The sequence below is a fragment of the Anser anser genome, assembly GCF_964211835.1.
Source record: "Anser anser genome assembly, chromosome: 2".
Lineage (NCBI taxonomy): Eukaryota > Metazoa > Chordata > Aves > Anseriformes > Anatidae > Anser > Anser anser.
In genome coordinates this window covers 142,543,174-142,566,919 of record NC_139721.1, presented here as the reverse complement: position 1 = coordinate 142,566,919, position 23,746 = coordinate 142,543,174, and the positions used below count along the sequence as shown (strand labels likewise).

The 23,746-nt window shown below is 37.6% G+C and overlaps 1 protein-coding gene across 2 annotated transcripts in view; it reads right to left on the bottom strand.

Moving 5' to 3' along the window:
• Positions 1–23,746, bottom strand: part of PLXDC2 (plexin domain containing 2) — a 268,152-nt gene that overhangs the window by 128,157 nt on the left and 116,249 nt on the right. For both annotated transcript variants that reach the window (XM_083826049.1, XM_083826050.1), the window contains exon 2: positions 10,312–10,523. In XM_083826049.1, the coding sequence (XP_083682175.1) occupies positions 10,312–10,523 (212 nt within the window). The remainder of the gene's footprint in view (positions 1–10,311; positions 10,524–23,746) is intronic.

Genomic DNA, 23,746 nt, shown 5'->3' with positions numbered 1-23,746 from the left:
CTGACCAGGGTTGAGATGAAGTTGCCTGAGCATAGGATAAACCCGGGACCATTGGAGTCTTGCAGATACAGTCCAACACATATTAGGATAACTGTATCCTACATGAGAAGCAAGAGACCATCTAGCATAACCACACTGCCAAAAGTATTACCAGACACTTACAGCTAGGCAGCTGAATTTCACCTTAAATTCCCACGGTCTGTGATAAGATAGCCTACCTCACATGCAAGAACTTGCACATACCTCATTTACCCCAAATGTACATATACTGTGGTATTTTAACTGGGGAGCTTAATTTCACTTTCAATTTCAATATTAACAACTAAAGAAAAGAAAACCTTCTGTACAGACTTTCACAACAACAATTACAGAAGCCTAGTATTTTGTAGAAATTTGTGGACATTATTAGCGGAATATGCAGATAGATATGTATTACCCTTCTCTGAATATCCATGTAAGAAGAAAAACTCTGCACCATATTTAACAAATAGATTTGATTTACAAGGTAAAGTAGTAATATGCCTGACATCTGCCATGATCATAATATTAACAAAAGGAAAACAATATTTTATACATTATTAATGAGTAAATGATAAGCTCCAACTTTCTGCTTCCACTGAAAAACAAATAAACCTATTTGTCAGGTCTTATCACTATATTAGTATAACTGTAGTCCAGATGTATAGCACAGGAATTAAATTTTCAATAGAGTGAGAATTCACAAGCTAAGATGCTATTCATCTGCATAGTCATCCATTGTATACCTAAGAATTGGGTTTTCATTTTCTAAACAAGTAAGGAACTTTGAGGCACTTGCTTATAATTATGAAGCGAAGATGTTTCAAACATCCTCACCAAATTTGTTAAAAACCATTCAGTTACACTCCGCAGTAAGCACCAGCTAGGCTGCTGATGTGTGGAAGTGGCATTGACAGCCTGCTCCTGCAAACGGCTAAACTTAGTGGCAGCACCTGGGGGACAGATTCTGCCTGTTCTGGCACTGGAATTCACTTTTCCTCTCACACAGCAAGAAAGATGCACCACACTCTACCTGAGGTAAGAAGAATGCAAGAAAGCAACTTGCTTTGCTGTCTGTACTGAAGTAAAAAGGGAATACCTATGTGAGATCACAGCATTTTATCTCTCATGGCATTTTACAGCTCTGCTTTTAGGAAATCAGACAGACAGGATTTCCTTCTGCATATTTTCCCCCTTCCTACTTGCATTATCAAAGGGTTACTATAAGAGCAATGTTTTCAATTATTGAAAAAATTTTCATAGGAACTTTTGAAAAATCATGCAGCTTGACAGAAATGGATGAAGCAAAACTCTGGTAACCCTAACACATCTCTTTACTTCTTTCAAATGTTGTACCACTAAAGGGTACAGTGAATGCATGTGAAAGTTTACTGTTCTTCCTCTCTCACCCCCATTATTCACATTGTCATTTGCTACAGACTCTACAGACACTCCAAAATCTACATTATCAGTTTTGTTCTATAAATGAATACTTTTTTTCTTTTTTTCTTACTGATGGACTGTGAAAAGCTAGACATGCGCATGGATACATCCCAATGTTACAGAAGAAAAAAATAGAAATCTGTGATTTTCATTACTTATAAACTTCTGTATATGAAATATAGTAGCTATTAAGAGAGTCTCTTCAGCTGACAACATAAATCTAAATTTTTTTTGAAGGACAAATGCACAGTTTATAAACTTAACTTTTTTAACACCGATCCTCTGCTTCATATGAATTTTGAGCTTTGGTTTGGTTTATTTATTTATTTATTTATTTAAAAGAAGGAATCCATCTAACTCATTCATACACAATGAAGGGAGGCCATTGCCTTCCTGATATATGCTGAAAGCTCTCATGTTACAATTACTGTAATTTACACACAGTCAAGGGAAGTGTCTGACCAAATTTGAAATGATGTACCATTCCGTGTACGTGCCAAGTGGATACTGTTTTGGGATAACAGATAATTGACTCTCTCGTATAACAAAAACATGAAAGACTTTCAGAGTGGTAAAGAGTAATCCATCAATGTCAGCAGGATTCCTAAAGCTTTGAAAATCTATCCCTAAGGACTGCTGTTATCCAAACTGGAATTACATGGCTTACTGTAACAACTTTTTACTTACCTACCCAAATTCCCCTACACTAACAACTCAGTAATGTATTTGCCCTCACGCCCTGCTCCAGACTGGGTATGGAGAAATATATATATATATATATATATTTAGGTAGCTATATTTGCTACGTGTTGTATATACATGTCAGGGCTGTTTGTTTTGTGGGGGTTGAAATGAACATTGCCCTCTGCTTTTTGCATGACTGGATTGATACAACCCTCTCCAACTCCCCAACCCCTACCCAACCCCTCCCTCTCCCCCACCAATTATTCATTTATTTTTACATTTGTCATCTCCCTCGTGAAGGCACTCCAAGGTGAAGATGGTCAGAAGGAAAGTGACTGGAGGGATGTCCCAGTGTTCACAGCTACACTAATACTCAGCTTCCACTAGCTGCACATGTTTTCACCCAACTTCTGTAAGCAAGGACTGAGATGTATGTCTGAAATAATTAACTCAGGAAAAAAAAAAAAGTTCTCTTGTTGACACCTCTCAAAACTCTTTTCAGTCATGAGCTCAGTGATTCTGGAGTAGTTGTAATGTGGTTTAGGAACTTGGAGATTAAGAAGGATGTAGAAATGTAAAATACTATCATCAAGAAAGTTCAAAGGCAGATTCCATTAAATTTCAAATCCCATCTCCTTTCTTAGTGTAAAAATTCATTATCATCAGCATGTTAAATTAAATACCTCATGTGCCAATATAGCTAAGCATATGGAAATGAACCCAGGATTACCATGGAGAACTGTGAATTCCCTTACTTGGGAGTGGGGAAATTTCTTTCAATTTATCTCCTTTTTTTCCTCTCCTTGGAAGTTTAAAAGAAATAGAGAATGAATCTTCTCTCCAGTATTAATCTTTTTATTTTTCAGCTATATCTGAGTTAGTAGTAGAATCATTACCTCTTGAGTTAAGATTGAGAATAATGAAAATGTTGATAAGCTCATTTCTTCAACACTTCTTTCAGGGTTGGTAATGAATTCAGTCCAGCAAGACTGTAGCAAGATCCAGTAAGTGTAAGTGCCAAGATTGCCTTGATGTAAGCAAGTAATTAATAAATACAAAAAAAAAAAAAAAGTGACATTTTTGGTTAGTTTAGCCTTTTGCCACTGAAAGCAAACAAGACAGTGACATATTGGTCTGCTGGCTAGCTAGAAAGTGTGACATCACTGGTGGAAAACTCAACTGAACAAGTGGAATTGGAAAAAGGGGCAAGCTAAGTCTCAAATGCTGTAGAACCTGATATAAGGTTATATAATAACCATTATACACCACAGTATTTGAGGCATCACCTCAAGTAGTGTGTGCAGTTCTGGACACCACAGTAAAAAAAGGACGTGAAACTGTTGGAGTGTCCAGAGTAGGGCTACGAAGATGGTGAAGGGCCTAGAGGGGAAGACGTATGAGGAGCAGCTGAGGTCACTTGTCCTGTTCAGACTGGAAAAGAGGAGGCTGAGGGGACACCTCATTGCAATCTACAGATTCCTCATGAGGGGGACTGGAGGGGCTGGTGCCAATCTATTCTCTTTAGTCACCAGCTATAGGACCCATGGGAATGGTTCAAGCTGCAACAAGGGAGGTTCAGGCCAGATATCGGGAAGAGGTTCTTAACTGAGAGGGTTGTTGCTCACTGGAACAGGCTCCCCAGACTTAAGTATCTCCTGTAGATTGGGATGAAGAAAGAGAACATGAAATCTCATTAAATTTATGAGATTACGAGGATTTTTTTCTTAACTCCAGTACAATCTTCACAGTGTATTGGAGGGACAGCATTTTTGTAGATCTAGCCACACCGGTCTTTATTTCTAAATCCTTCAGATATAACTGACATTAAATCATTATGATGATGGAAAAATATACATAAAAAGAATGAAACTGAGGCAGGTTTAACCAAACTAACAATTTACTATGTGACTGATATTTTTTAATTTCAAGGCTTCACACAATTATGCACGGACAAATTTTTCTACTTTAAATACAGTGCATTAGATCAGTAATTCCAGGAATGCCTTATCATTCGTCCAGCCGAATGGAATTTAATCTTAACCGTTTTTTTTTTTTTTCCCCTTGCTCAGACTTGCAGTAAGAACAGAGCAGTGGGCATGCTGACACCGACTCTCCGTAGCTGAGAGCAATTGCTCTCAAATCCCAAGGGTTGTCAAATTCAATCCCTTCTGTTGTTTTTGCCAGTCAGAATCAGACAACTTTGCTGCCATGAGTGTCTAAGACTGATAAGGGAGAAGACTCTTTCTGGACAGAAACTCTGGGAGAAAATGCAAAATTCAGTAGAAGACTGCTACCAGTAGGAAATCCACCAGTGTTGTTCTGACAGGGGGAAGATGATTTCCAGGTCTATACTACCACGATTGCTAAAAATTTACATTTCAAAAAATATCCAGAGAAACTAAAGAAAGGAGAGAAAAAGAAGAGTGTCCCCAGCTAGCAACAACTGTATTTTAGTTAAAAGAAATTCACAGAGCAGGAGATATCAACAACAGCCACAGGAATAAATAAGTAACTTCACTACCAAAAAAGACATTATTTTTTGCACTGAAATATATTTCCTATGATCACTAGTACTACGCTAAGGAATGGGGTGGGCATGGGGAAAGTGAGACACAGCTGAGCTTCATTTTACTTACTATGCCCAATGTGTTGTTTCTTGCTTGGAAATGAATCTTTTTCTGTCATACAGATGCTATAATTCATTCTATTATAAAACTTTACATCAAAAATTATGTTTTTCCTCACTGTTTTCATGCTGCAAAGCAATAAAACCTTACTATTAGTGTAAATTTTCTGCTAACACCAATGCAAGCTACATAATACAGTTGGTTCCATTTCAAATTCTCTGTATGTTACTTCTCAGTGTTGTACAATTCACTGGGGGTTAAGCCATCACAAGGATCAGGGAAATGGAACAGTGAAGCAAGTTGCTTAGAAATTTTTTTATAAAGTCTGCAGCCGGAGCTGCTTTGCGGACGATCTGGAATAAAGAGACAAATATTATAAATACAGAAGGAGAATATCCTCTGTACAGAGCTCTACACTGCCATAATTACAGGACATCACTTAGAAAAAGACACACATTTTAAACTTTGAAAAAAAACAAGCTACATGTGTGATCACAATTATATATTAATGTATTATTATGCCTTTTTTTTTTTCCAGTGCCCTTTGACCATGCCTACATTAGTGAACACTATGGCAAAACAATAAAGCATTTGCAGACACCTTGGTACTGGGAACCTGACATCCATCCTAGATGCACTTCAGCGATCAGATCCTTTTCCAGTAAATGCAAAAGAGCAACAGGCAGCAAGAACTCCGCTACCTGCCTTCATTACCTTTATGGCTAGTGTGCTTTGGGGGTCAACACAAACATAAAACCACAACCATTAATCTAAGTTTATTTTAACAGTGTTAATACGTGTAGAGTTAATTACTTAATATCAGAGTTATTATAAAGTATACTTTTCTTTTATTAGAATATGTGAAGTATATTTGTCCTAGTTATCTCCTTGTTCGTAAGAAGATGTCAAACTAGACATAGTCATTGAGATCTGTTTTCATGCTCATTACTTTTTCAAGGACATACAGTGATTACAGTAACAAATTCTACTCTATGCATTACATTTCCCAGGCTCTATTTAAGATAAATAAAAGGGCACTTCTGAATTTCCTGAGCACAATAAACAAAAGAGGTAGTTTACTTAACAAAACAGCAAAATAAATTGTGAATTGTGTTTTTTTTTTTTTTAAACACAAACTAAACAACAACAACAACAAAACAAACTTACACTCCCAAGACCAGAAAGAAGAATCCCCAAAAATGACTGAAGGAGAGATAGAAAGTAGTAAGTTATGAGTGGCGAATGTGCTGTGAAGCTAAAATTGTACATAAGGTTATGAAATCCCGGAAATTTAAGAAATAATCTCTTTTGAAAGAATTGTTGATATAAATGACATAATTTCTGAACGTCCCACCTGATAACTCAAATTTGCCTCACAATAATCCCTGTCTTTAATGTCTCCATAACCATTGTGCTGTGCACATTTCCGCTCTCAGTCTAGTACCTGCAGGACTTCTGAGCTGCCCAGTCCTGAGCACTGGTTAGTTAGAAGATAGAGGATGTGTGGTGCTTCCAATCTCCAGAATCTCCTTGCCTTAGTTGGTAAACTTCTGAGAGTCTCCAAGTTATTTCAAATAGAAGATCTGTTGTTTGGTTTTAGGATCTTTGGGAGGAAAAATTCCATTTTATCAAATTCTTTTGAGTTTTCCTTAAGCACTATGAACTAACTTTTTATAAACCATCATTTACAATAAAAAAGTCTCCCTAGGAAAACAAAAGGTTAAATCCTTAATTACAAAATAGGAAGCCAGTCTACAGAGAAAAACCTAAAAAGAATGTAAAAAGTTAGATTATACTAATCACTTTTCTTTTTTTGTTTTCCATTGTCACTTCATATTTCTCCTAGATATGCCTTAACCATAGATGCTCCTATTTTCAAAGGGTGAGGCTTTCATTAGCCACAGGGCCAAGAAGCCAGTTTGGTCTGTGTCGGCAAAATTCTGTCTTTTCAGAGTTGACCTCTGCAGTAAATTTGGACTGCTGACAATATATTTCCCCCCACTTTGGGGATTTCTCTAGGGCTGTAACATTTTTGCCCATCTGTACGAGATGGAATCCCACCCTTTTCACATCTATTAATAGCTCATTCATTCATTCTAGCTATATTAGGTAAAAGAAATACAATCCTAGTAAAACATTTACTGACTTTGGACCCAAAGACTTACACATTCTCCTTAGGATCTAAAGTACAAATTGCAAAGAAAGCAAATAGGACCAACCTCCATTCTTGTGAACTTTTATATTTAAAATTTATTTGTATTTGACTGGCACATCATGACAACCCTACTAAACTTAGAGGAAAAAAGAATATTTTCATATCGTCATACTCTTCTATAATGTGTTTATGATAGGCATTTATTACACGTTAATACTACTCTATAAACTTCAGCTTGCTGTCAGTTCACCAGAAAGACCACTCATGCCACGCATAGAAAATCTACTTTGCAGTAGAAACTTGTTCTTCCTGCCCTTTGCCTTTCTCTTATCATTGTCAGTTTCGGGGGTTTGTGCTGCCACCATGCTCCATCTGTGGCCCACACAATTCCTATCCTTCAGCAATACAACAGATCCTGGGGAAGGTTTCACCACCTCCTTCCCAAGGCCTTGCCCATTTCCAAAACTCCTGCACATCAAACAGCTATTGCCACTGCTTTTGATAATATGTTCAATATAGTTCAACTTCCAGAGAATCTGGTTTAAGAGAACATTTTTATTCAAGAAAGCTGAATATGTGCATCATTTTGTACAAGATCCTTCTTGAATCACAGTGTCAAACAAATGGATTAGGCAAAATGGAGCTGTGAATAGAGTGAATGTCTCCAGGTCTCTAGTGGTGATACTGCTCTAGCCATTGGACCAGACATCTCTGAAGAGAATTTACCCATTTATCATCCTTGCACACACAGAGGCTGATCAACCTGGGTACTGCAAAGATGTGATTTACCATGCACTTTCTTGAGGCTGCTTTTGAAGGCCTGAACTTCATGTTCCAATGAAGTTGATCTTAAAATACTCTATGGATTACAGCTGATGGGAAACCTGGTACTACTGTGAAGTTATAGAAAAAAAAAATAATCCCAATTTTTCCAAGGGATAAACATAAAAAAACCTCACTGCCTTAAAACATAAAGAAAAGCCAATGGAAATGATCTGTCCTCCACACACATTGATTTTATCATTTTCCACATTATAACTAGAGATTCGATCACACAGAAAATATTTTGAGTTATTTTTAAATAGAAAGAAATTAATTGCCTTTATTATTATTTTTTTTAATGTGGATAGAAAGTAAACTCATCAGTATAAGGAAGAATATAACAATATCAAATGAAAATTAAAGATATGTTCATCAACATTAGGCTTTCAGTGAAAGAAGAGTCTTCCACATATGCATGGTAAATCTAGAGAATAATTCAGAGAAACAGTATCTGTGATTAAGGAATGCTGTAATACTGTAGTGTCATTAAATATGAGTGGCAGGCATTACTCATTCACTGGATTTACTTGAACAAGAACTGAAACACATAAAGAAGAAATGTTACAAAAATCAATATGCTCTCCAGCACTACCGATAAGCTCCTAAGCTGCAGAAGACTGCAACATAAGGATTCTTCCACTGTGAATTTCTGTTGTACACTTTACTTCCTCTATAAAGCCCATTTTATTTTATTTTATTTATTTATTTGTAAAGTGCCTGTGTATTGTAGGAGGGATTTACAACATAATCTGATAATGTGTGAAAACACAATTCAGTTATTCTATCATGCTGGGAAGACTAGAAGAAGAAAAGGATGTGAGAGAGCATAGAACCTGAATTTAATAAACTCAGTAGGGGTGATGTACTTTTGAGGTTAAGACACTGTAGTGTCATTAATCTGTCAGGAAAGACAGCTCTGGAAAAAATACCATTTAATGTACGTACATTCTTCTCCTGAATGTTGCCAAATATGAATACTAGTGGGGCAGCTCTGACCCATTTAATTTTGTACGAGCTTTTCAAGAGCTTGGAACTCAACAGACCAGAGAAGCAAGTGACAAATCATAGGGATCTACATACGAGCCATGGAAAGATCAGCTACAAAAACTTTCTTGTACCTGAGACATCTTCCACTTTACCTGCTAAAATAATTGAAAGCAGGATTGATCTCGGTTGTGCCAGAAAGAGTTGCTACAAGTATGGCCAGATGAGGATTGCAGGGGGCAAAAAGCAAATCATAAAATCAACATGCAATTCAAAAGTATCATATACCAACTAGTGACTTCCATGTTTATGCAAGGGAAAAAAATAGTACTGTATGAACTGAGAAGCTTAAAACAAACAAACAAACAAAAAACCAACAAACAACACGCCACAAAACACATATTCACAGTTTTCAGAAAGGCATTATTATTTTTGACTCATTAATGTCTCTATTGTCTCTATGGACAGTTTTTTTATTGCTTTGCATCTGTTATTGAGTAAGATAATAACACAAAACTAAAAGCTATTCTGTTTGTCTGAGAATAAACTCCTCAGAAATGAAAAAATAAACAGCACTTATGCTTTGCAAGAAAAAATATAAAGACTGAAATATTAAGTATAACTATTCCAAACTGTATTTTGTTGAAAAACATGATGTAGATTTTATTAATAAGAAACCTCCAAATCTAACACTTTTTTTTAAAAAAAATCAGCTATAATTTAAAAATTATATACATAAGCACTTGTTATTTTTATATAAAGACAAAATCAATTCAACCACTGCAATTTTATAAAAATACTAAAATAAAAAGAGCAGTATTCCCACAAATCATTGTAGCTAGTGATATTTTGCACCAGTCAGTCCCAATGTAGGGTCTGAAGTTATTCATGGGCAACTTCTGCTGTCTCTACACTACTGAGAGCAGCTTTAAAGAGACGGTTGGATCTCATTTGGATTTACATGGTATATGGAAGAAGGACAATCTGGAAGTTAAAGTTTTTAAACAAGCAATCAGAGGTTAAATGAAATCCTAAAGCAGAGGGACAAGGACTCAAAATTTAATTTAGATTAATTTCATCCATTAATTTCATCTTTTCTGGAAGATAAACTAACTGTATAGGAAAATACTTTCAATATCCAACACAGAATATTTCCAGTTTCTGTAGGGTCTTTCCCCCTCCATTTCTGGTTATCAGCCTGCATAAAGACAACGCAAAATCTCACAGATGGAGGTGTTTACCCAAACTTTTAAGAAATTTTCAAGTTTTTTTTTTTTTGAATACTACTACTTTTTTTTTCAGTTAACCAACAAGAACCACTAGACTTCCCAAGACTGTTTTTCAAAGAGAGAGACTTCCTCAAGAGACTCTTCAAAAGTCAGAAGGGACATAGTCCAGCCTTAGGGCAGAAGAAAGAGCTGGTTTCCACGTGCTAACAGGGTCACAAATACAACAACCATGAGACTCTTTTCTCCTGCCAATGTTTGAGAACACTGAAGCGCCCATCTTCTTTTTTTGACTTATTCCCCCATTCAAAGATAACAAATTGAATGAAAAGTAGATGGAACGAAAATCTACCTCAATCTGGGTGGTGTTGTCATGTCCTTCTTCAAGAAGTAGATCTGTGAAACCCCCTGGCTCAGAGGAATCCTGCCCCATGCTGGCTCTGTTAGTGTCGACTGATTTGAGAGACTCCGAGTGCCTTCTCCACCTGTGGCTGCTTACATGTGCATCAACTTGCACATTTTCCTCCACTCGAGGGAAGCTCTGAACAACTTCGTAAAACACACCTGTTTGAAAAACAAAACAAAACAACAAACAGAAAGCCAATATTACAAATCAGCTGGAACTGTGGTTTACTGACCATAACCTAAAACCTAAAAATAGCAATCTTTTTATAGATGTTTTGAACTACTCTATAGAATAAGCAGTTATAGCTATGATAAAAACAAAACAAAATGACAAAAAAGTTTAAAAAATAGATAGCATGTTATACTTTAACAAAACACAATAATTTGGACTAAGTTTTGTAGGGTCCTCTAAACATCCCAAATGTTTGATTTTCCCACTTATTTTATGCCTGGGAAAAGTTTTTCACAACACATTTGAAACTTCAACACTTGTCTCCTTATAGATGTCACTTTTCTTAATAAAACAAATCAAAGAATAAAAGAATTAATCATCTAACAAAAACTGTTGCCCAAAGTAGAGATATATACTTAGCTTCTGCTACTGATTTTATGTGGAAATAGCTTTGAAGCCATGGTGATAGGCAGCCAGATAAACATTCTGAGAGGCATGAAATTCCCAGAAACAACTGTTCCAGGTCAAAAATAAAGCTGTCCTGTTATGATATTGATAAATGTGAATGATGTATGAAGTCTGGAGACACCTACTATGCTTGCTGCAAAGTGTGAGCAGACTTGGGTGATGTGTTTTATGTATTACTTTTGCATTTTATTCATACTCATTCACATTTTTTTCATTTTAATATAACTATGACCAAGGCAAAATCCTAAATTCTTAAGCAGTTTCCAGTTCACCAAAACTAAACGCCAATCAAAGTATTCTTGAAAGCAGCCCTGAGGAGAAGGACCTGGGGTTGTTGGTGGGTGAGAAGTTCATCATGAGCTGGCAACGTGTGCTTTCAGCCCAGAAAGCCAACCGGATCCTGGGCTGCATCAAAAACAGAGTGGCTAGCAGGGTGAGTGGATTCTGCCCCTCTACTCTGCTGTTGTGAGACCACACCTAGAGTCCTGCGTTCTACTTTGTGAACCCCAGAACAAGAAGGACATGAATGTATTAAATGAGTGAAGAGGAGGGCCATGAAGATGATCAGAGGGCTGGAGCACCTCTCCTATGAGACAAGATGAGGGAGTTGGTGTTGATCAGCCTGGAGAAGAGAAGGCTGCAGGGAGACCTTATAGCAGCCTTCTAGTACCTAAAGGGGGCCTACAGGAAAGATGAGGAAGGACTCATTGTCAGGGATTTTAGTGATAGGACAAGGAGTAATGTCTTTAAAAGAGGGTAGATTTAGTTTAGGTATCAGGAAGAAATTCTTTACTAAGGGAGTGGTGAGGCACTGGAACAGGCTGCCCAGAGAAGCTGTGGATGCCCCATCCCTGGAGGTGTTCAAGGCCACGTTGGATGGAGCTTTGAGCAGCCTGGTCTAGTGGACAGTGTCCTTGCCCATGGCAGGGGGGTTGGAACTGGGTGATTTTTAAGGTCTCTTCCAACTCAAACCATTCTATGAGTCTATGATTCTATGATCAATTTTTTTTTTTTTTTTTGTTAATTTATTTCAATTACCTTTATCAACAAGGAGTACAGTAAGGCTCAAGTAATCTTGCATATTTTTCATTAAAAAGCAGTTGTACTTTTCATACGGTCTTGTATGCTTTGAGCCAAAAATGAGAAGAGGGGTGCTCTCTGCTTTGCAGGAGGAATGGAAAATTGTTCAAAGAGCAGAACGGTGAGGTTCCAAATGAATTGTCAAAATAAGTGGCAAATCAAAAGAATAAAATAAAATAAAAAAGTGAAAAGATAGAATGGAAAATATTTTATTTGTAGAAATACTCCATTGCTTCTGTTTGACAGAATCTTATAAACAAAAGACACTACTTCCAAGATCTTTACTAAACATCAGATATGCTGTCTAGGTGAAGAAGAGATGGAAAAATAGAAAATTACCTACCAAAGTTTTAAATAAGAAGTAAGATTTTCCTACATCATAGCTGGTATAGGAGTCATGGATACAGGTGAATCTGCCAGATGTTGCTCTTCATAGAGAAGAAAGAGTTACAGTATAGAGGCAATCTCTATTAGAATTTAGGCTCTGTATGATTCCTTTTTTTTTTTTTTTCTATTAGATTGTTAAGAAATCTGCTAAACTTATTTTCCAAACTATTTGACTATGCTCAGCCACACAGTGCTATGAGCTGCAGGCACTTTGTGCCTTAATGAAACCAGAATTTAACATAGATGTAAAATAAGCAATCTCAAGCCATAACTTTCCCTTAGACCCCAAGTAATCGGACTTCTTTTCTTTTAATTGGTGGCTTTTTGAAACGTGTTTCTTTGCATTTCTTAAAAGGCTTAGAAGATTTGTCTTCAACAAATTGCCACCCTGCTGCCTGTATCATCATGCAATCAGCTGCAAGATGCAGAAGGACAGCTCAGCAGATGAACTGAATCACGCCCCTGTGGTCCTTATCAACATCTATTCAAAGCTGCCCTCCCTGCTTCAATCTGGAGGGACTTGCCATGGTGTTATGGGGGCAAGGATGTCCAAAAGCTGACAAACTTGGAAATTTTACAGATAGAATTGCAGGTACATGCTTTCTGTTTCTGATGCAGAACACCCAAGGCTTACTCTGTGGAAGCAACATTTCCCCTCACAGAATGGCTGAGGTTGGAAAGCAACTCTAAAGATCGCCTAGTCCAACCCCCCTGCCAAGCAGGATCATCTAGAGCACCTTGTGCAAGATGGCATCCAGGTGGATTTTGGATATCTCTGGAGAAGGAAACTCCACAACCTCTCTGGGCAGCCTGTTCCAGTGCTCTGGTGCTCTCTCATATTCAGCCGGAACCTCGTGTGCTTCAGTTTGTGCCCGTTGCCTTTCGACCTGTCGCTGGGCACAATTGAAGAGATTGGCTCCATGCTCTTGACACCCTTCCTCAGGTATTTATACACATTAATAAGGTCTCCCCTCAGTTTTCTCTTTTCTAGGTTAACAGGCCCAGCTCTCTCAGCCTGTCCTCTTATGACAGGTGCTCCAGTCCTCTAATCATCTTCATTGCCCTCCTCTGGACTTGCCCCAGTCGCTTCATGTCCCTCTTGTATTGGGGAGCCCAGAACTGGACACAACACTCCAGGTGTGGCCTTGCCAGGGCTGCGTAGAGGGGGAAGACCACCTCCCTTGACCTGCTGGCAACTCTTCCAAAAGAACCCCATGAGACCGCTGGCCTTCTTGGCCACAAGGGCACATTGCTGACTGATGGTCAGCCTGCTGCCAGGACTCCCAGGTCTCTCTCTGCAGAGCTGCTCTCCAGCAGATCAGCCCCCAGCCTGTAGTGGTGCTTGGGGTTATTCCTCCTTAGGTGCAGGACCCTGCACTTGCCATTGCTGAGCTTCATTAGGTTACTCTCAGCCCAACCCTCCAGCCTGTTGAGGTCCCTCTGAATGGCAGCACAGCCCTCTGGGGTATCAGCCACTCCTCTGAGCTTTGTGTCATCAACAAACTTGCTGAGGGTGCACTCTGTTCCATCATCCAGGTCACTAATGAACAGCACTGGACCCAGTGCTGACCCCTGGGGAACACTGCTTGCTAGCAGCCTCCAACTAGACTGCACCACTAAGCACAACCCTCTGATCTCTGCCATCCAGCCAATTACCAATCCACCTCATTGTCCACTCATCTAGGCCAGACTTCCTGAGCTTGCCTATGAGGATGTTATGGGAGACACTGTCCAATGCCTTGGATGTTATAGATGAGGATTTTATGGGAGAGACAGTGTCAAAAGCCTTGCTGAAGTCAAGGTAGATCACATCCACTGCTCTCCCCTCATCTACCCAGCTAGTCATCTCATCACAGAAGGCTATCAGATTGGTTAAACACAATTTCCCCTTGATGAATCTATGCTGACTACTCTTGATCACCTTCTTACCCTCCACATGCTTGGAGATGACCTCCAGGATGAGCTGTTCCATCACCTTTCCAGGGATGGATGTGAGGCTGACTGGCCTGCAGTTGCCTTCTTGCCCTTCTTGAAGGGTGGCATGACACTGTCTTTCTTCCAGCTGTACTAAGTATTTCTAGTGCATTTTTCCCTCCTGCCATACTACGAAATCTCATCACGTGCTGCAATGCCCAGTGTGCAATAGATACCTACAAAGGTATCCTGGGCTACAATGCATCTATATGTCTGCAGAACTGTGCTCCCTTCTTCTGAAGCACCTTTTCTGACCAACCCTGGTGGCTCTTAACCCACATTCAGAGAGAGGCAAACAGTGTATTTACCCTCATTTTGCATTCCCACTGCAGACTACTCTTTTTATGGTCAACAACCAACATATTGAGAGAATTATCTAAATTAGAGAACAGGAAATGATAAAGTTAGGGGGGAGCCTATTCACCTCCGCCTGAGTCTCATCCATAAAGGATGGAATTATACTTTGTTCTCCCACATCCTGAATAAAATTGAATGTGACTTCTAAGCTTTAAGTTGTAACATAAACTGCTTTCTAAAATAATAATATAGTGCTGGAGAGAAGAATGAAATAAGCGCATTGGGATATTTCCAGTGGCTTGGAAATTCTATACATTTATCTCATATCAGTCCATAATTTTCTTATATAGTATAATTGCATCATGGCATCCTCAAAATTTGGTATTGGTCATTCCTCATTAGAAAAATTTTTGATCTCATCTGTGCATATATTTTATCTTGCTTCAATTGTTTTAACTATGTGATTTTTCTCTTGAAATATAGAAAATGTTCTAAATCATATTGTTGCCACACTATTACACTGATAAATTTATTGTAATAAATATAAAATAAATATTAACTAAAATAAATATTTTACAGGTACAAACTATACCAACATAAGGAAGTTCTATGTTCATCCCTGTCCAGAATACATTATATCCTTCTAAATTTACTAGTAGAAAGTATTAAAAGCACAAACTGACAACATCTTCAGTTTAAAAACATTTTTTTTCATCATTATCTGTGAAAGATTCTACCAGTGTTACCACTAGACTTAGTTAATTATCCTGGACTGAAAGAGGGATTACTGAAGCTGCAACTATATGGATGTGTTTTCAGGCTGTGAAGGGAGAAACTTACTGCAGGCTGCTTCCTCCTCCCTAAAATCTTTTCCTCAAGCTTCTGGGATGAAAGGAGGCTTGGCCAGACCAGTTCTGATCCAGCATGTTATCTCAGTTTATCTTGACACACCTCTAATGCCGAAAACGTGACAACATTTTTTTTTTTAAAGTGAGCATAACATGGTGTTTTCTGTTCCTTTTAAGTAAATTTAATTGAAATAAATAATGCAAACACATTCTCAGATAATTGATAGATCAAATTCTAAGTGCAGGCAGCTCATGAAAAATAAATAATTAATCAGAAACCTAAAATTGCAATCTTTTACAAGTTAGAACTATTCCATGTTTCTGTTTGAAATCTCTGTGTAGCTTATAAATCACATAAAAGCCATTTTAGAGGAAGTGTACCAAAGTATTATACTGTTATCTTTGAGATCTCAGAGCTTGCACCTAATTAACACTGAAGGAGAACATGTCATTCAAATCAATAGGAAAACAGCCAAAGGCTGTAGTATCTGATTAATAATAAAATTATAATATTGGCAAACATAGATGAATAGGAAGTTGTTCAGCCTTTATGAGCATAAACTCATAACTATAATAAGCCTTCAAATCTGTTAAAATTGGAAGCACAGTTTTCAACATGGCCTGATATGGTTATGTGCCAATAACAGGAGTGCTAGTTATATTTAGTTCTGTACAAATATCTTGGTGCCATGGTCTGTAGAGATGATACTGTATCATCGAATTTGGAAGCAGTGAAAATAAACTTCATGATGAATATGTAATTAAACTGGTGTTTTGGTTTTGTCTTCAGCTCTTTTCCCTGAAGTTTTCATGAAATTAGCAGTGGAAATCATTATGTCTGCAGCTCCATTCCCCTTGGGTTACATTAGGGTTAGTTCTGGAAGGACCTAAGCAGAATATTTAGAAAGAAAACTTGGGAAGGGGACTGTGGGCAAAATTACAGACAGATCTACTTCTGCTCACATCTAAGACAGAGGTTTCAAATTTCCCTCTGAACAGGTTTACAGACTCACAGGAAAAAGACATTTTAAAGATTTTGACGATTATTGCCTAAACCACCATGTACCTAGCATATTTTCTTTTTCCTACCTTAGCTTGCATGTTAATTTAGCAATCTAACACGACAGAGGACATGACTGAAACCACTACTTTCTTGTATATCAGGACCTGACTTTTGAGGCAGCTCTGCTACTGCAAGTTTTTTTTTGGTGGGAAGATAAGTGTCCTGTACCAGAAAAATACTGTGAACTGCTTAATAGTTATATCATTAATACAAATCAATGCTGAAAGTTGACAACTGAGTAGTAGAGAACTGTGTCTATATCAATATTGTGAATTTCACATGCAGTTCTTATGGATCGTAAGGATGGATTGGGATTTACATGGAAGACATTCTGAAAAAGAAGCCACCAAACTGTGGTGGAGTCAGAGGGTCTCTGCTTTGCCATGCCCTTACACAAAAAGGGAGAAATTGTAAGTAAATAAAACCAAAATGAAATAGCAGAACTTGACAAGTGAGACAGCTTTGATTTAGTAGGAAGTCTTGTCTGCATAAAGCTTTATTTAGAATGAAGATCTAGATCTCACTCTACAAGAAAAAGAAGCATTCAAAATTTTATGGACAGCATTGTCAATATAGGGGAAAGAAAAGAAATCCTATTTTGAAACAAAAAAGGCAAGTAGGTAAATAATCTGACACTTTTTTTTTCTTTTTTTTTTCCCCCCCTCTTCCATGAGGTTAAACAAAAGTTTGTGGGATGTTTCAGCACATCAGAATTTCAGAATTGCATTTCTGGAAAACGTGTTAATTACATTTCATGATTGCACATATTTAGGCCAACTCTGCAATTTGACTAATTTCACAAATGCACCATAATCAACAATAATTTTTTTTTGAAGAGCCCAGAAATACATATTGAAAACTCTATTCAACAGATTGCTTGCAAAATGTAGTATCATCTTTCTAAATCTGCCACAGCCCAAATGCCAGAAAAATCATATATCGAGTATACAAATTTATTCATCAAGGAATAAAAAATGCCATCATACTTCTTTAGGTTAAATAACTTTCTATAGCCTGTCTCAATAATCTATTTCTTCTGCAACCATTTTATTAGTAAAGACGAGAAACCAACATTTTTTTCTGTAAGTTATGAAAACTGGAGGCATGAAGTTGCAGACTCCTCAAAACATGAACATTCCTTTAAAGCATACTCCAGGTAGAGTCTTCATATACTGAATGCACAGAATCACAGTAAAATCAATCACACTTCTTGTAAGAATTCCCAGTTTAAACTCTCTGCCTATGAACAGCTGTATAGTATAGAGACATTTTTCTGCAGCACTGGATTCATAGTACTGATTCCATCTTTCTGACCTTAATTTAGAAGAGAAATGAAGGATATGCTTGACTTTCTATATGAAATGATAATGATTGGATAATTTTTTAGCAAACTTCATAAATAATATGATTTGGAAAAACATCCCGCAGTGACAGTGCACTAACTCTTGTGTCAATTTGAATCGTGGTTTTAAAAACAACAAAAGACCACATCATGGCATTTTATTTTTAAAACTTGGCTGAGACTGTTACGAGAATTTTAAAATTATATGTGAGAATGACACCTAGGATGATTCTACTTTCACCAAGCAGGGGTGAGAAAAGAAGTCAGGGATTAATAGTAATAGAGTACTGAATGGCAGATATGGATCACAGTGCTGAAATGACTGCTGTTGTATTGTGTGCTCCAAACAGCAAATAACACCTAAAATAATAACATTTATTGAACTCTTACAATAAATAGCAACTAAAACCCATGTTGAATACAGCATTAGTATCAATAATGACAGGAACTAAGGCAGGGAAATAACATACTGGTAATTTTCTTACACAAGTATTTTATCAATGATCTGAATTTAGACTTTTCCCTCTGCAAACTCTTTTTATTCAGTAATTATTTTTCATCAATATAATAGTCCCAAAGAGCACTTAACAACACTTCTAGAACTTTATCTTCATCACAAGTATAACTGCTGCAGTTTTGTTGTTGTTGTTGTTTTGTTGTTTTTTTTGTTTATTTCTTTGTTTTGTTTTGTTTTCCTTGTCTGATTTACTTTCATTTTTTTAATTATTAACATATTCTTACTGGTAATTAAAATGGTATTGTTAAAGGCAGGGGTCTGAGTCCACTGGTAACAGTACTGTAACTCTGATTAATATATATCAACATAGAGGAAATCTTGCCTAATTCCAGCTTCATTCGTATTCTCCAGCTGCATTAGCAAAACAACTTAAGATGCAGATCAAATTTATAAACTATCAGGTTATAGATTAACAATGTATTATATGGATTTGTTTTGCCACTTTTCATGTCAGTTCCACTCATGACAAGGACATAAATTTATTGCTAACTGGATATAAACAGAGCAAGAGAAGAGATAACGAGTGTCTCAGAGAAGGTTTGCAGTCCAAATTGGAGATTCCGGGCAATGAGAAAAGGGAGAGAGAAATTTGACCAGCAAAAGGTGATATCAGTCATCATGGGAAACCTAACCAGTATCAAGATTTTGAAGCCATAACAGTAAGAAGATTTAAAAGGAGAAAAAGATATCATTTGATGTGTGTTTTTTTTTTTTTTTTTTTCTGTACTGAACACATTCTAGGTAGACTTTAAGTTGTTTTCACAACTAGGTTTAAACAGTGACATGTGAGTCTAGGGAATACTGATGGTAACCAGAATGGAAAGCGTATAATGGTTAACAGCTACTAGGCTCTTACATGTCTCATGCACATCTGCATTCTGCAGGAGCAGACACTTTATATTACTTTGGAACAGTAAAATATAATTACATTCATGCTAACAACGCAGTGTATAATCCTTTATTGCAACCCACTGCTTTCTGAGATAGGGAGACAAAATCACTTTGAAAAGAAACCACAGAAAATGAAGATGGACTTAATGATTGCCTCTGAAACCCTGCAGAGAAGGACTTGGAGGTGTTAGTGGATGAAAAACTGAACATGAGCCAGCAATGTGCACTTGCAGCCCAGAAAGCCAACTGTACCTTGGGTTGCAATCAAAAGAAGCATGGCCAGTAGGTCAAGGGAAGTGATCCTCCCCCTCTACTACTCTGCTCTTGTAAGACCATACCTGCACTACTGCATTCAGTTCTGGGGCCTCCAGCACAAGAAGGACATGGACATATTAAATGAGTCAAGAGGAGGACCGTGAAATGATTAGAGGGCTGGAGTACCTCTCCTATGAAGACAGGCTGAGAGAGCTGAGGATGTAAAGTCTGAAGAAGAGAAGGCTGGTGTGGGGAGACCTTAAAAAGGCCTTCCAGTACCTAAAGGGGGCCTACAGGAAAGCTGGGGACAGGCTCTTTGTCAGGGAGTGTAGTGATTACAAAGACTAATATCTTTAAACTAAAAGAAGATAGACTTAGATTAGACATTGGGAAGAAATTCTTTACTCATGAGGTGGTAAGGCACTGGAACAGGCCGCCGGGAGAAGCAGTGGATGCCCCATCCCTAGAAGCGTTCAAGGCCAAGTTGGATGGGGTTTTGCGCAACTTTGAGGACTTGAGGTGTCCCTGCCCATAGCAGGGGGTTGGAACTGGAAGTTTTTTAGGTCCCTTCCAATCCAAACCATTCTACGATTCTGGTTTAGCTTTTCCTTACAAAAGAAAAAGCTCTAGTAGGCTTAGATATCCAGCCATGGCAAATTTAATTTGTGTACTGCTCAGCATCCTTATTAAACAACAAACAGAGAAGCCATACTTTTGTAGTTCTCATGTAATTTAAAACTCCACAGCTGTACTATTACTAATGTGATATCTTCTAGAGCTTTCAGGTGTATCAGGTCAGAGAGCTGGACTAAATGGAATGCACAAAAAAATTCAAAAGCATGCTATTAGTGCCTATCAGTTACTTTTACTGGAAAAGGGTCAGGAAATCTAACTTCAGTGTACAATGCACAACATAAGTAGCTTCTCCAATTAGGAAATGGGAAAGTAAAGAGTTTTCTCTTAGCTTAAGTAAGGAGTGTTTTAAGTCTTACTTTTCTCACTGCTGCTGTGACTTCAATATAGCTTCACTTCCTGTAGTTTTGGTCTTTACATACAATGATGTTTTTAACACTGGCCCTCAACCTTTTTATCAGCTAGAGATCCCTAAAAATGTCCTAGTACAGTTTTAGATTTAAACTTACTCAAAGTAATACTTCCCAGTTCTCATTTTCCCTCTCCTCCTTTTCAGTGTGCAATTTTGCATTACAGAAGGAACCCTCCTAATCTAAATAGAAGAAAATTCGTCCCTCTGGGTGCATTGAACAGTATTGGGATTCTTCTTTCTTGCATTTTTACTTTACATTCAGTATGACTAACATTGCTTGATGTTTGCACACCATTCAAGAATGTCTCATGTCTACACTCCCATTAGCACTTCCAATAATTATTAGTAACGTAAACACACAAGTGTGCCTAGATGGGTATTTATTACATATTAAGTTTGCACATGGAGTAAAAGGAAGCATAACTGTTTTCTTACTTTCTTACTTGAATTTGTATTTTCTTGTGGAATATCGAACTCCAGCATAGAAAAACAGAGTTAACGTGCTTTAAATCATCTCAGATTTTCTTATTATAAACATCTCAGAAATTAAGTCAAAATATTAATTCACATATAAACTATGCATCTTCTGCCCAAACCTCACTAATCACAACAATATTATAATCACTATATCACAAACTGTCACTAAACCACAAAATTATTTGTGTAGAAAGCAGCAAAAAGTAAAAAATTCAACAAAAATATTGTCCTGTTAAGAGAAATGGAGATCTCTCTACAATATTCTATTTATACGCAAATTCTTCCTTTTCCAACCTAGGTTCAAAGGTTTTCCAGAGAATACTAATACCAACTCTACCTTATTTAAAAATATCAGTTACAAGTTTTATAAAGGCTTATTTCTCTAGTCAATAACTGGATTACAGTATAATTGCCAACATCAGACATGAGCATTTAGAGCTGTCTCCAATACATCTATCTCACAGTTCCAGTTTGGAGGCATCTTTTCTTTTGAAAGAGGCATCTTTCAAATAGCCCGAAGATACCAGTTCCCTGGTGGGTCAGCTTCTCATCTAGATTCAGGTTTAACCAGGTTAAGTAGTCCATTTTGCTAGAAGATGTGCACCAATGTGCACATGCATGTAGCTGATAAAAATGGAGTGAAAAATGTTAGACTGACCATTTTGCAGTCCCATCATTAGGACTAATTTCTGTCTCTGGGCAGTGGAGAAAAACATACAAAAATGACAGAGTCATTTATAATTCAAACTGCAGCATATGTCTGTAAATCCTTTTACATGAGTTTTCCAGGGAGAAAATAGCAATTACCTTGGATGTGCCAAACCACTTAGTTTTGCTAATTTATGTTCTTCCCAGCAAGCAAGGCAAGCGCAATTTTGGTATAGGGTTATCTTCAGTTTTAGCCCGAAGGAAAGCCAGAGGCTAAGAGAGTTGCAAGCCCATTGCTTGGAAAATGGATTAGCACAGACTGATTGGCTTTTTGCTGTGTGTAGAGGCAGAGTGGCAATCACAGGGACTGCTCTGGCCAAGACAACATCAGTGAGCCCTCAACTGGCCTGTCATGCACTGGTACTGCAGAAGCAGCAGGGGATAGCTGGCATCATGGGCAACCCTGTCAGGCTGACTTGGAGGCAGGCACAGGGATCAGTATCAGCACTCACACCAAAGGAAACTCTGTTGGGTTTGGTGGCACAAGCAAACCTGGCGCCACCAGGAAAACAAGGCTCAAATATCACCATGATGGAGCTACTCAAACATATATGTGTGCACAACATGATTACGCAGACAGAGATTAAAATCTCAGCAACCTGGCACAGTAGAAACAGAGAAGAAAGATGGAATAACAGTTTATCTGGTACAACAAATACTGATGGACACGCAAGCCGAGGTTTTCCTCTCCTCCCATATCAGGAGAGCCCAAACAATTGTAATCACCTTGTTAACTATTTATTTATTTATTTATTTTCTGCAAATAGAGACAAACTCTTAAACTCCTTACTTGCTCCTAATTCCCTTCTTAGTGAACTTGTGGCCACTGGCCAAAATACAGTCTGCACAAATACTGCTGCTGTTCAGAATGCAAATAAACCCAAACACTTCAAAATAAGGCAGATCATGCAACACAGCTCCAGAGCAACTGGAACATGAAACATTTCTCCTGCTGTGTCCTCAGTTCCCTTGGCCTCCCTTACATTTGTAGAAAGGAAGTGGTTTGTGGTATTGGTCGTTTCACAGAGCTCGGGATTTGGAAATCTGGAAAATCAACAAACAATTGTGATTGCCCAGAAATGTGTAGTGGGGAATGCTATAGTATCTGACATTATAAAAGCCAAAGGAATATGTTCTATGACTTTTCTTCCACTCTGGTGGTAAGGGACAGTTTTCAGAGATGGAAAAGTAAAAATTTACAACTGCTTCTGGAGATATAGCTTGTGCTTTACTCCAGCTCACTACTAAAACTCACAAACTGATTTCAGACAATTTAAAATTTAACCCTCTTCATTTCCACTATGGATTACATAAAGAAATTGTATATCTTCTTTCATTTTCTGCACATGAAGTTCTCCTGGACCAACAGTGATTCAGGATTTACAGAGTTTATGCCAGCAGCAGGTAAATAGACTGATCATTTGAGGAATTAATGAATTCATTTAACAAAAAGTGAAGGCTTAATGTCAGCACTGACTACATTGTGGTGTCAAGACAAAGTTTTCATAAAATGTCCTGCAAAAAGTAGAAGTAGTAAGAGAGTGTTTTCAAAAACAGAATTGTTCTAAAGGTCAGGAAAAATAAGACAGTCTCACTGGGCTTATGTGGTGGAGCTACATGCTTAGGTCAGCAGTGATTGAGAAATACATTAAATGTTAGTACTTTAAAATTATCAAGACATTTCTGACCAAATTTTCTTGGCTTTACAAATACACTGAATTATCCTTACAGAGTTTTGTTCTTGAGGCCAGTTCTGTAGAGATGGGCATGGCCAAGAAATGACAGTGATAATTTTTTAAAAGAAAAGCTTGAAACTTGTTTCACTGCCTCTTCATCCTCCACCCACAACTACTGCTCA